The sequence below is a fragment of the Tenrec ecaudatus genome, chromosome 9, assembly GCF_050624435.1.
Source record: "Tenrec ecaudatus isolate mTenEca1 chromosome 9, mTenEca1.hap1, whole genome shotgun sequence".
In the NCBI taxonomy this organism is placed as follows: Eukaryota; Metazoa; Chordata; class Mammalia; order Afrosoricida; family Tenrecidae; genus Tenrec; species Tenrec ecaudatus.
In genome coordinates, this window is record NC_134538.1 from 123,303,812 (window position 1) to 123,317,594 (window position 13,783).

The window sequence follows — 13,783 nt, forward strand, 5'->3', positions numbered from 1 at the left end:
TTAAGCATAAATAGGTATGTCCACATTGCCTCTCTTCTGGACAAGAGAGTAATTGTGATGGATGAATGAATGCATGGAGAAAAAAGGCAACTGTCAATCGATGCTAAGAGAGAGATGTAAGGCACGTGTTCAGAGGTACCCATCTATATGCAACCATTGCCACCTTTGTTCTTAAACAGATTACTTTTCTAACAAATAGGCTTTTTGTAAAATAGGTTAAAAAGTTTACGTTGAAAACTTTTCCTTTTTTTTTTAATTCCACATTTTCTATTCTTATGAGACTGCTGCCACCTAGTGAAATTCTTGAGATATGGACATTCTGCGTCTATTGAAAAGTTGGTTTCCTTTCAGGTGTGTGTGCGCGTATATATATATATATGGAATAAGATTACTGTACAACACTTCCTTCTAAGTAAAAGGTTTTAAAATTTTCTTTCTTTTCTACAAATTCATTCATTTAGTCATCAAGCCACTTTATTAAATCAGTAGAATTAGGATCTTTTAATTTTATAATTCTTTTATTTGAAAATATAAAAAATTTAAACTAGAAGTACTCAGTTGCCTGAGCCAACAAGTTATACTTGTGTTTATGAACTTAGAAGGGTCTCCAAAGAGTCTATATATAAAATATTAAATTACTTAACAAACTATTAATCACTGTGGTGAAATAACATGCTGACAACAACAAAATCACGACATGCGATTCTACTACTTATATGACCTGAATGATCCCACCGAGAGGAAGATGGCAGCTGACACTCTGTGGTTGAGCTTACCTGGGAGAAGATATTTGCAGTGGGAGCAACTCTACTGTCCACGATGCTATATAATATTGCTAATAATCTGTCCAGTGGAAAAGATTTTGGTCCAAGGAGATGATTGCTTGTCTGTAAGAAAAAAGAACATAGCACTCTATTAACCATTACGAGTGTATTTCTGTAAGCATAGTTACGTTGAAATAAAGTTTAAAATAAAACAAACAAAACACATACATTTTCTTCTCACTGTTGACCACTTACTTTCTGCATGCCAAAATCCCAGTAACAAAATATTTCCACCATACACAGTTCCTCTACGAATGTGCTAAGTCCAGCCTGGAGTGTCTTAGTTAAACTTTACCTGATAGGATAAACAATTATCTTACCATGTTCTCAAGGTTTTCTGACTGTAAGTATCAACAAATATAACGAAAAGACCATCCAACCCGGTCCTGAACCTCACCCTATTTTACTGCAGTACCAGAGAGTAAGTGAATTAGTCAAGTCACCTGTCAAGAGAATCCAGGACCAAAACAGGGTTTAGAACACCAGACTGAGAATAATAGTTACTACTAACTTCTTACCATTCCTGGAGTATCTGGGAACTATTATTTGTTCGACATCAATAGTTCTCGAAAGATCAACTACAACAAACATTAGTTTCTCACTGCCATCAAATCAATGCTGACTGATAGCTACTCTCTAGGGAGGCTAGAACTGCCCGTGTGCGTTTCTGAGACGGTCACTCTATGGGAGGAGAAAGCCCTGACTTTCTCCTGTGGGGTGGCTGGTGGTTTCCAACTGCTGACCGTGTGGTTAGAAAAAACCCCCAACTATACAATTTATTCAAAAAGACAGATTATAAAATGTTTATATTATACTTGCTTGCAAGTCATATGGTACAATTACATGGCATAATACTCAAGTTTCATTCTATTACCTGATCATTTTCGTAACAATGTAAATTATCCTTTGTGGATCCTTGGTGGGGGGCACTGTGCAAGGAGTCCTGGTGGAGTAGAAGGCTGCACATTGAACTGCCAACCGTAGGGCAGCGGTTTGAAACTACCGGGCAGTCCAGGACGAAATCTGAGACTGCCTGCTCCTGGAAAGATGTAAAGCCGTGGCAATTTCTCCTCTATCCTAGAGGGTCACTGTGAGTTGGAATCAACTCAGGGGCACTGAGTTTGGATTTTGGTGGCACTGTGGGTTGGCTGAGATGTTGGGCTGCTAAATACAAGGCTGGCAATTCAGAATGGCCACTCTGGCAGGAAGATGAGGCTGCAGGTTCCTGCAGGATGGCTCTAAGTTGGAAAGGACTCAATGTCAGTGGGCTGGTTTGGGTGGATATTAGCATATTAGCAATGACATATAGAATGGAAAACAACACATGTACATGCATATGAATAAAGATCTATTTTTAAATTACATGGGGGAAGAGGGGGCAAAATGAGGATCTGGTGCCAGGGGCTTAAGTGGAGAGCAAATGTTTTGAGAATGATGAGGGCAACGAATGTACAAATGTGCTTGACACAATTGATGTATGTGTGGATTGTGATGAGTTGTATGAGCCCCCAATAAACTGATTTTAAAAATAAATTAAAATTTAAAAAAGAAAACAGATGACTGGGACTTCCTAAAAATTAGACATTTATGATCGTCAAAGATGTCACCAAAAAAATTAAAAAGTGAAGGGATTAAGCATCCAACGAATCTCCTCTGACCATAGACCAGGGATATGGCTAGCCTTATCATGCAGAGTATATTGGAAAGTAGATTATTTCAGGTTAAACTTTAAAAGTTTATATTTGATCTCCCTTTTGACTCATTTTAAATATGTTCTAGTTTTTAATATTTTCTACTTTCTTTTCAATTGAGGTTTTTTCTTTTTACTTTGCGGTTGGTTTTTGTTATTTTGTTGTTGGTGGTTTGTTTTGCACATTCTTTTGGATAAGAAATCCACAAGTACATCATCTACAGACAGTAGATAAAGTAAAGGGGTGTGGCAGAAAGGTGGGGGGGGGGGTGGAGAGCTAAGAGCAATGAGTACACGAAAGAAGACACTGTCTAAAACTGAATGTGGTATTGATCATACAACTCTTTTGATGATTGAATTACTGGATTATATAATATGTGAATTCCATGCCAATATAACTTTTTTAAATGAAAAAATTATAAGAAAAACACCTTAGAATTGCAAAGTCTTTTTCTCATTTATATCTAAAAGATAGATTAGACATCACCTTTCCAAGTCTTAAATTTTATATGCTTCTCTCATTAATTACTTAAATATTCAGAGGTTAATACAGTAACCACCAATGTACCCATTTTATTAAATCCTAACATGTCATACATGCAAATAAATAAAACCTAGGTAACGTTACAGATAGCTAGTCCCGTGCCCCTCCTGTCGCGTCTCTTTATTCTCAAGACAGGTTTGGAGCCGCAATCCAGATGCATTCATGAACACATAACTCTGTGTGATTTAATGACATATCCAGACCATTTATATCAATATTACATTGGTAAGATTTAGCCATATTGATAGATGTAATCTAGTCCCCCTTTAAGCCACTCTAGATTTTCATTTTATGACTCTATTACTGTCTTTTAAAAATGCATCACTATTAAAAATAAGATAAACACAATTTTGTACATTTCTTCCGGTGCACATGTATGACTTTCAGCAAAACTTCTGTGTTAAAATATTGGACAGAGACAGTACAATATGTTCACCAATTTATTTCATCTTATTGGGTACGCAAAAGACAAAAATATTTCTCATAAAGGAAGACAATGGGACTAAGTCCTGGCTGTGGAATGTGGGCAGAGGTGGTGGCCTTCCAACCACCGAATTTTTGAGTTCTGTATTCAGATGCATGTGAAAGTCGGTCACTGAATAAGGAAGCATAGAAGAGATGCATTTGAACCGTGCTGCTGGAGCACAAAGAAAGTCCCACGGACTGCCACGAGGCCAACCTGATCTGTATTGGAGCAGGACGGCAAGGGTTGTTACGACATCCTTTGGACATACTGTCAGAACAGACCTGGCCCTGGAGAAGGACACCATGTTTGAGAGAGTGGTGGGTGGCGAGAAAGAGAAGGCCAGTGACAGTGGCTGCACCAGTGGGCTCAGGCGTAGAAACAATTGTAAGGACGGTGCAAGGCTGAGCTGTTTCATTCTGTGGGTGTAGCTGCTAGGGGTCAGCGCTGACTCAATGGCACCTAACTACTATTACTTGGTGACAACTTCAGAGTCTGCCATGCTTGACCTAAGGAAGGCCGCTCACTCACATCCAATGTGTAAACTTCTGTGTTTTAGCCACTGAGAAGGAGTCTGTTTCTATAGTCCCCCTGACCGTCACCAGCACACAGTGCATTGGCACGTTGCCTTTATCAGACCTTGTCCAGCTGGAGGACAGACAGGTGTATATTTTTCCACATCCTCAATACCACTTGGAATCTGTTGATTTTTTTTTAGTTTTGTAAATCTGAGTGTGAAATAAAACCTCACTGTTGCTTTAATTTACATTTTCCTCATTAGTAAATGAGAATTATGGCAAGTTTATGTGCTATTCAAGTTTCTTTTCTATACCATTTACTTATTTTTCTATTGTGTTTTTGTCTTTGTCTTGTTGGTTTCACTAATCATGTTAGTTGTATGAATTCAAGGTTGGTAATGAACACCCTCCCAGGTTCTAGTTCTACTCCTTAGTCACTAGGTTACCTTGGGCTACCCAATTTCCCTTTAAAACTCAGTTTCTTCCTTTGGAAAATGAGAAGAATGATAGCTAACATTCATGAGGTCACTGTGAGGAGAGAGCATATGCAGAGCTTGGCTTTTTCCATTAGCATCATGATCCAAGTGTGTATGTTTATTTTCTTTTTCTAAACAAATGTCTATAAAACGGAAAATGCCTCATTCACCTTTCTATCCCTAATACTTGGGCTTGTTAGTAAATAACAATGGGTAGAAAGATGAATGACCTGGTGTGAGCAGAAACATGGTAAGAGGAACACACAAAATAGAGGTCGGTGTTGTAACATCAGGACAGAACAGAGTGTCTTGTCTTCACTATCACGTTGAGGACAGTCCAAAATGACCAAGTGAGTAAAAATTACCCATATGCTCAAGTGCTGGGAATCGTAAGGGAGGCAATCAGTGAAAAACGTGTTTAGGAAGCTGCTGATACTCTGCAGATTTCTGCTTTTGTACTTTTTAATTAATGACTAAAAAACTTAATCCCAACTTAAAATCAAAGTGTTCTAGCAACAGGTGGAGCAGATTACATTTCTTTTCCTCACTGGACTCTTTTCCTCAATGGCCTCTACTGAAAGACAATGAAAACCATTAAGAACAAAGAATGGAAGAAATAAATCTAATAAAATAAAGTTCGAAGGGGATAAAATGGAGTCAAAACGAAGTGTTGAGATAAACTGAGAAAAATTGAGACAGAAGCATAGACAAATGGAAAGATATGGAGATTTTATCAGAAAAAGTAAAACTACACTAAAAGCTGTGGTGGGGACCAGGGATATGGGTGAGGAGAGAATGCTGAGTGTCAATTCAGTTTTACCTCCAACACCAGCTCAGTGGAATGCGCTTCTATCTCAGTACTAAGCATAACAAAAAATTATTGCAACAGAATAAAGACATCATATCACAGTAAGTACGCTTTAATATCCAAATGACTGACGCAATTATACATTTATTAATGATAGTAACTTAAAGTCCTTAATTTTTCCGATTAGAGAAAATAAAATGTAAATACCTTTTCATGTTTCTTTAGAAAGTTGGTTTTTTTGATTTTCCCATGATGCTGCAAGAAAATAATTTTTAAGATGAAAAGGTACTATATTAAAACCAAACTGTTTAAAATGTGGCTGCCATGGTACCAATTGTTGTATGTGAGTCTTTGTTTCATGTGTGCACAAGATGTCCACATAAGTTGGTTTCACGTACTGCCTGGGACCGGTATAATACTACATTTTCATATAAAACCACCATCAAACCCATTTCCTTCACATAGATTTTGACTCATGGTGACCATGTAGAATCGCTGAGACTATAAATCTGTATAGGAGCAGCAGGCCTCAAAGTTTCCCCGCAGCGTGGCTCGTAGGCTTGAACCACTGAACTTGCAGTTAGCAGCCCAACATATAAAACACGCACCACCAGGACTCCTTTTTACACATAAGACCCAAAAGCTCACTGTCATTGAGTCAGCACTGACGCATGGCAACCCCGTACGTCAGACTGGAACTGCCCCTGGGGTCTGAGACGCTATAATTTTCTTTACGTGAGTAGAAAGTCTCATCTTTTTCCTTTTGCACAGAAAGAGTTTGCAAAAATAAAATAGCAATATTTGGAAAAGAATCTGTGTTGATTTATTACAGCATATTTAATGCTATAAAAAAGGAATGTAAGACAAATGGGTTTCATTTATTCCTTAAAGTAGATTGGTAATTAACACAGAAACCAGTTGAAAGGCACCGGAGGCTCAATGGCGGTAGGAGAGTTGGGTATAGATATGGTTCCTGTCCTCATGACACTAAAAACAGAAGGGACAAATTATAAACTGAAATGTACTACCAACTGTTTGATGCCCCCAACGGAAATAAGCGTGATGTGAAATAGGTTTATAAATTAGTGTTCACGGAAGGGTTCTCCAAAAACATTTAAACTAAAACTTAACTGTTGAAAGGGGGAAGGACCTTTCCAGAAGAACAGAGACTTGAAGGTAGGAAAGAGCTGGAAGCATTTTGGGAGTGTGAGGGAAGGACAGTGTGAACACAACACAGAGACTGGGGAAGAATGTAGTCGCCCTTGTAGCCGGAGAAAAAGCTCAGGGGGAAAGCACAGAGCCACAGAGGTCACGTTAAGCAGTAACAAGCCTAAGGTTATCTCAAGGCCTTTGGTTAGAAGCCCCAGAAAGGGGGCGATCTGACGGACATGGTCACATAGTCCTGCTGCTACGCGGAGAATGGAGCGAGGCTGCTGCACACATGAAGCAACAGAAAAAGGCATCCTGGATGAGCATGACGGCAGCAACGGCAAATGCCAGATGGACAAGGGCAACTCTCAAGTCTCCGTGCCAACACTGGCAAGTAACCATGCCTTTGAGCTTCAGTTTCCTGCTCGGCAGAATGGAGAAAATACTGGTATGCCTGTCTCAGTCGGTGAAGACTAAAGAAATAGTCTCTACTGAGTAACTGATCATTTTATTACAACTACAAAAGAAATAAAACTGATCTTCACATTGTTCTGTAATTCACAACAGAAGTACCCAGAACCAAAGAGAATTAACTAACTACAAGGAATGTAAAACTCATTTGTAACAAGAATAAGTATCTAAAGATAGCTAGGGAATATAGTATTTAATGAGAAACAATCTAAAAAAATACACTTTAAAAAAAGAAAACCACCCACCAATTTATGTTACTATTACCTTAAGGAAGAATCGTTTATCAGTTCTTGTTGGATTGTAAGAAGCAAGGTAGGCAGCAATTAGAATAAACTTAGAGTAATAAGGAAGTTCCACATGAGTATATGCTGAGAGACCTACAAAACAGAGTGCCGTTCAGAAAGCATGTTAGACTACCAGGCTCACTGAAGTACCTCTTGGGAACTTCTGGCTTCTCAGAGCACTCTTTACTCAAAATAGCCTCCTCTGAGCAGAGAGTGCCCGAAGAGTGACACCAACTAGCAACAAGATATGATGGTAGTAGTAATTACGAACAATATAAACATTATGATGAGCATGCTTTGCTCCATCTATTACTTTTCTCACATCCAAATCTTGCCCATCCTTCCCATCAAGGATCTATGAATCTTTCCCCAATTATCTTCCTTCAGCAGAGAAAAATGGAAAATTTGGGGTCTACTATGAATTTCTATTTGATGTGTTTCACTTGTGGCCCACATAACTTTCTATCTAAGGTAAAAGTTAATATACATAAATGTATCACTAGTCAGCTATATTGTTAACTGAAGGATCCATATCTGATAAGTATTTCTGTATTCTTCTAATTCATAAAAGGGAAAAGGAGTAATATTTATTGAATATATACTGCTTCTTAGATAGTGAGTTAACATAAAAGTGGATTTCCTCTCCTAAAATTAATGAGAGATAAAGTTGTCATGTAACTTATTACTGTAATGAAAAACCCAGCATTTGGAAAAAACAGAAATCGATTGCTTTTCATAGGACCGGAAAACACAACACTAGTATTTGAATTTTTATTTTTTCTCCATTAGAGTTTCACTTAAAGGAAAATCTTTCATCTAAAAATCATTGCTTGAAAAGTAAATTTCTCTTTTATAATTTTGTTTGCTGACTAAATGGTACTTACAGTATTATCTTAGTATCTTTACTATCAATAACCAATTAAATAAGGTTTCTGGTTAACTTGTCTCAATACTTCCTTTGATACCTTTCAGTTGTCCTGGATCTATGTCGTCTTTCTGTATCTTTTCCCACTGTGAACTGAAAGAAAATAGAATAGTAGAAATGAGCTGAAAATACATGAAACAATATACTCCTACTCCTTACTTATCCACAACCTGTTACTTGACTTTTCCCATTTAAAATGTCAACTCTCAAGTGTGCACATTAACAATGTACGCCTGGCAGTGGCAAATCCCAGTATGTAAGTTATGTGTCAACTTGGCTGGACCATGATTTTCAGTGTGTGGGCAGTTAGGTAATTATGCATTTCGACAGTTATGTAATGTGGTAGTTTTCTTCTATTGTGACCTGAAGTGGATTTCTCCTATTTTCACATACTGACGATGTTTAGAGTCTTTTGAATCTATGTCAATTGGTGAGGAGAGGGTGAACTATACTGAAAACAATCCCAGAAAAGACATGAGATCTTGATTTATTGAAGAAATAAATTCGCTTCCTTAAAGAAAAGGAAAGCAGTGTACAACAAAATATACATGCTTATATTTGTACAAAGTCATTTGTATATATAAAAAATAAACTTAAATCAATATCGAGGTAGTAGTTTTTATTTGATATCTCTTTCTCTGATTATAATTTAAAAGTTATCAAGACTTCTCAATCTGCCAGTTACCATATCAGATATACGTAACTTTTATCCAGGATATCTAAGTTCAATAACCATCCCTTAGTCACCATTATACCAGAAAAGAAACCGCAAAGCTTAGTTGTGCAAGGATACACAGCTAGGCAGTCGTGGGGCTGAATCCTGAATGTGCCTAGACCCTGCCCTTACTTGCACCTGGAACTATTAAAGAGTATGGAAAGTTAAGAAAATGAAGTGACTATGATATGGAAGATTCATAAGAAAGCACACTATAGTATACTGAAAAAGACAATTTTAGTTATATGCCCTTGAATAAGTCCATAATCTTCTCACCAAAAAAAATAAAGCAGTTAGACACAGCAATCTATAAGGAAGCCATCCAACTCTAAAACCTCTACACAGCCCTTAAAAGGCCAGCGCTGCAGTGAGAGATCAGAACACTGAGAAGGTCAAAATCACACTGCACATGTTTCTCACACACGCAAGTGTGGCTAGAACCTGTGGGGAGCAAGGGAGGAGGAGAAGCTTCCAAAATCGGTCATTTCCTCCCCCTTACAGATGAACAGTGCTCACAGATTCTAAAGCATTTCCACACTCATTTCTCGTGAATGTAAATAAAAATAAATCTTAATTAGGTTTATTGTCATAACTCAGACTTCTAAACAGTTTCCGTTGATAGGGTGTCTTATCTAACAAGATCTCAAAAGATATCAGGGGAAACCTGACCAGCTTTAATGAGAAGGGAGAAGGCTATTAACATACTACATTAAAACCTCACAGTACCGATTCTTGCTTTTATAAAAGCAAACACACGAAAAAGAGCAGGCTCAAAAGGTTAACCAATCTGACCAAGGTTGCAAAGCTTCTAGGTCATGGTGGAGCCAGGGTTTCAACTACCAATTTTCTGAGATGATTCAGGGGCAGAGGGAGAAATTGTCCAAGATTCTCTCCTAAATTCTGATGGTTGTGACACTTACTTGTAGACACTTGAATCTAATTTCTGCCTCCAACTCCACAAAACCTTCTTATAAGGATGTCAGCCACTGGGTTTAGGGTTCACTCTAACCCAGTAATACCTCATCGCCACTTGATTCTATCTTCAAATTCTTATTTATTATTAAGGTCATACTCAGACTATCTTTTGGAGGAAGGACACAATTCAAACCACAACTTGCACATTTTGTTTCTTTTTATAATACCTTTGTATAGCTTTTCTATTTTTCTCTCTTTAATTTGAAATGCCTACTGTTTTCTTAGATCAATAATAAGTGATTCTATGAAGTTAGGCCAAAAGGTTTAGAGTGCTTAGATTTCTTAATTCTCAAGTGCCTTCTTTAATAAAAAGAATACTTTGTTCTAATAATCTGGCACTGAGATGCTCACCATCCCAACATGATTGCTGAAGACAAAGCAGGTGCATAAGCAAATGTGGTGAAGAAAGGTGATGGTGCCCGACTATCAAAAGATATAGCTTCTGGGGTCTTAAAGGCTTGAAGATAAACAAGCAGCTATCTAGCTGAGAAACAACAAAGCCCACATGGAAGAAACACACTAGCCTATGTGACCACGAGGTATCAATGGGATCAGGCATCTAAGACCCACAGCAAAAAAATCATAATGTTAATGAGGGGTGTGTGTGGAGTGGAGGCCCAACGCCAATCTGTAAGCAATTTGGACATTCCCTTATAGAAGGGTCGTGGGGAGAAGAAGGGTCAGTCAGGATGTAGTATAGCACCGATGAAACATACAGCTTTCCTCTGGTTCTTTAATGCTTCCTCCCCCGAACTATCATGACCCTAATTCTACCTTACTAATCTGGCTAGACTAGAGCATGTACATGGATAGAGATAAGAGCTGGAAAAACAGGGAATATGAAACAGATAAACTCCTTGGGACCAATATAGAGTAGCCATACCAGAAGGTAAGGGGAAGATGGGGGGGGGGGGGGAGAAAGGAGAAACTGATCACAATGACCTACCTATAACCCCCTCCCAGGGGGATGGACAACAAGGGAGTAAAGGGAGACATCGGACAGTGCAAGTCATGAAAAAATAATAATTTATAAATTATCAAGAGTTCATGAGGGAGGGAGGATTGGAGGGAGGGAGGGGAAGGGAAAAATGATGAGCTGATACCAAGGGCTCAAGTAGAAAGCAAATGCTTTGAAAATGATGGCAACATTATGTACAAATGTGCTTGAGATAATGGATGGATGGATTGTGATGCGTTGTATGAGTCCCCAATAAAATGATTTTTTTTAAAAGTACCATTTTGAAGGGGGAGAAATTAGCTTATCCTTTTATTTTGCTTTTTTTGGGGGGGGTAGAGGATGGCAGATCATTCATTTTCACTTCATGCTCTTTTTTCTCTCTTCATTGCCAAGTCTACAAGGGATGTCATGACTTCCCAAATCGCCTCCTTGTCCCAAGACTGCCATGCTTACTCAGGCCTATGTGCTCTTAAAAAACACTTTCTTTGATTCTCTAGAAATCAGTGCCTGGACCCTGCGGGGCTGAGCTGTCTGCCTTTTTTCCCCACTCAGCACAAGGTTCCCTTTCTGGAGCCGCTTGCGTCCGCATTCCAACACTATGAGTCAGCCCTGCTCCCGCTGTCCTCTCCCAGTGACTTCTCACTTCAGCACAAGAGTCACCGGTGCTCTGCTGGGTCCCATGTCCACTAACCACTCACAGGCAGTAGTCTCTGATGAACAATTACACTGCAGGCAAGGGGAGAAGCAGTTTTACTTGCTCGCTGTATTGGGCTGGAGGAGAGAGAGGAGAGGTCACTGATCTTTCTCCTCTAGGACATCAGAAGTCCTTTCATTATTATGTAAGCTTCATTTTAACAAGAATCCAAATTCAGACTAAACTGGAAGAGCAGATCACAGGCTGCCCATCTGTGATTTCTAAAAACCTTTATCAAATTAATTTTTGTTGCTGAAAATGGGAAAGGAGTAACAGTATCATTGTAATACAATATGATTTCTACTCATCCAGAAACTGTCAGGTTTGCTCCATAGTTAAATCAGGTAATTATATGAAAAGTAAGAGGTGGCTAAAAAAGTTATAGTTATTTATGAAGGGAAGTTGCAATTAACCAAAAATCAAGAAAAACATGCTGATTTAAAAACTTCTCCAAACAGTTTATAACATAGGTTTAAAGTAATAAGAGAGTTTATTAATCACAAATCATTTTCACATATCTTCACTCTTTCAGGGGCTTGCAAGAACAAAGTGGTCATAAGTGGCCGAGATGAAAATCAAACCCTGCGTTTCCCACCACAGCCTGTTGCCACTTGTCTCCCAAGCAGTTTCACTCTGTAGAATTCTCACATTACACAAACGCAGATTTATGACTTGCCCTATACATTTCCTTAATAATCTATGTTTCATTGTATCATTAAATACCTAACACAGATGAAAAATAAAGCTACTACTGACCGATCTTCCCTTTGCTTTTCAAATTAAAGAAGAATTAGTGATTGTTAGGTATAGCTCTAGTTTCAAACTGTATTACCATATTGGTTAAAAATCATCTGTCCTCCCTAAAATAAAAAGGAGCCAACCCTACTAAAGTCTAATAACACGCCCCCTCCCCTCTCATAAGGAGAAGGTAAAGGAAAACACATACACTTTAGTAGATGAAACCTCCCATTAAAAAGACAGACATAAAACACACAAAATATAGAAGGAAATTACCTCGATATTTCCCTGAGGTAAACTGTCTGCATGGCTTTCTTCAAATGAGGCTCAATATTTCTCCACAGTTTGCGAGTATCACGTTCACTTGCTACTCCAAAAGGGAGGGGGAAAAAATCAGTAATTTAGATCCAATAAGGTGGTTTCCTCAAAAGAAATATTAGTAAGTAAAATTATATAATTACCTTCTCCTTTAACCACAGGTTCACAATATTTAGGAAAATTAAGTACTGCCTGCAAAAAAACAAAACAAAAAACCAATCTGTCACAATCTGAAATTGGTTTTCAAGTAAAAATTTTATTACAATTCAAACAATTTCACTTTAATACAATTGTCAAAATAAAATGGTACTATGGCTTACTGTAAGACAAAAATAAAAATATATCACTACTAAAAGTTATTGTGTAACATGTCAAGGATTTCTAAATTGGTTAAAGCCTGTGTAATATATAAGGAGGTGTCAAAAAGTTTTTGGAAAAAATTCCATTATCTTTTCATCCCATTTTTCCACAAACTTTTTGAAGACCTCTCCGAAGGACCTCTGAACATAAATAAAATACTCATAAAACATAATATATACTTTTAGGTTATAGGTCACAAAGGACTATAAAACATCCCACAAAAGTTCCTCAAGTCTAAAGAATGAACCTTTTTTATTTTCCAAGGGTCTGAACACTGTCACAAATTGAACAAGATCTGCGTACTTTGGTACACCCCCGAGTATTGGAATTGGCAGCAAAACCTGAGGTTGTTAGAGACCCAGTGCTCAGCAGTATACATACTGAATCAGAAATCTCTGGGGGCGAGGATTTATTTTTTAACAAGCTCTCTGGACATTCTATGAAGTCTAAAGTTTGAGAAACACCAAATAAGTACTTAGTAGTTGTCTATATATCAAAATTGAAGTTCTACTGAAAGGTAACCTAAAACATATTGGCAAAGATGCACCATTACCATTTGTTAATACGAATTTGGTCCCCAAAGTTTCATAATGAAATGACTCAATGATGAGACCTCGAAGAAAGATGTACCTACACATAGTACAATCACAAATTAAAATACTCAACCAAACCGAATTCACTGCCATCGAGTCAATGCTGACTTAGTGACCCCCTGTGGGTTTCCAAGACTGTGTACAGGAGCAGAAAGCCGTCTTCTCTGACCTGGGAGCGGTTGGTGGTTGCAAACTGCAAACCAGGCGGATCGCATAATCACTAATCCACAACAGCTCCCAAGAGTATAACAGAGAACTGAAAACCAAATCCTTCAAACAG

At 38.1% G+C, this 13,783-nt stretch overlaps 1 protein-coding gene across 2 annotated transcripts in view; it reads right to left on the reverse strand.

Moving 5' to 3' along the window:
• The window catches only part of ORC5 (origin recognition complex subunit 5), a 79,932-nt gene that overhangs the window by 38,016 nt on the left and 28,133 nt on the right, over nt 1-13,783 (reverse strand). Inside the window, exons 7-12 of one of the 2 annotated variants that reach the window (XM_075558515.1) lie at nt 12,694-12,742; nt 12,509-12,599; nt 8,193-8,245; nt 7,208-7,320; nt 5,531-5,578; nt 777-887 (exon numbers count right to left, since the gene is read on the reverse strand). In XM_075558515.1, coding sequence (XP_075414630.1) covers nt 777-887; nt 5,531-5,578; nt 7,208-7,320; nt 8,193-8,245; nt 12,509-12,599; nt 12,694-12,742 — 465 coding nt within the window. The remainder of the gene's footprint in view (nt 1-776; nt 888-5,530; nt 5,579-7,207; nt 7,321-8,192; nt 8,246-12,508; nt 12,600-12,693; nt 12,743-13,783) is intronic. The other variant, XM_075558516.1, reaches the window with a different exon arrangement.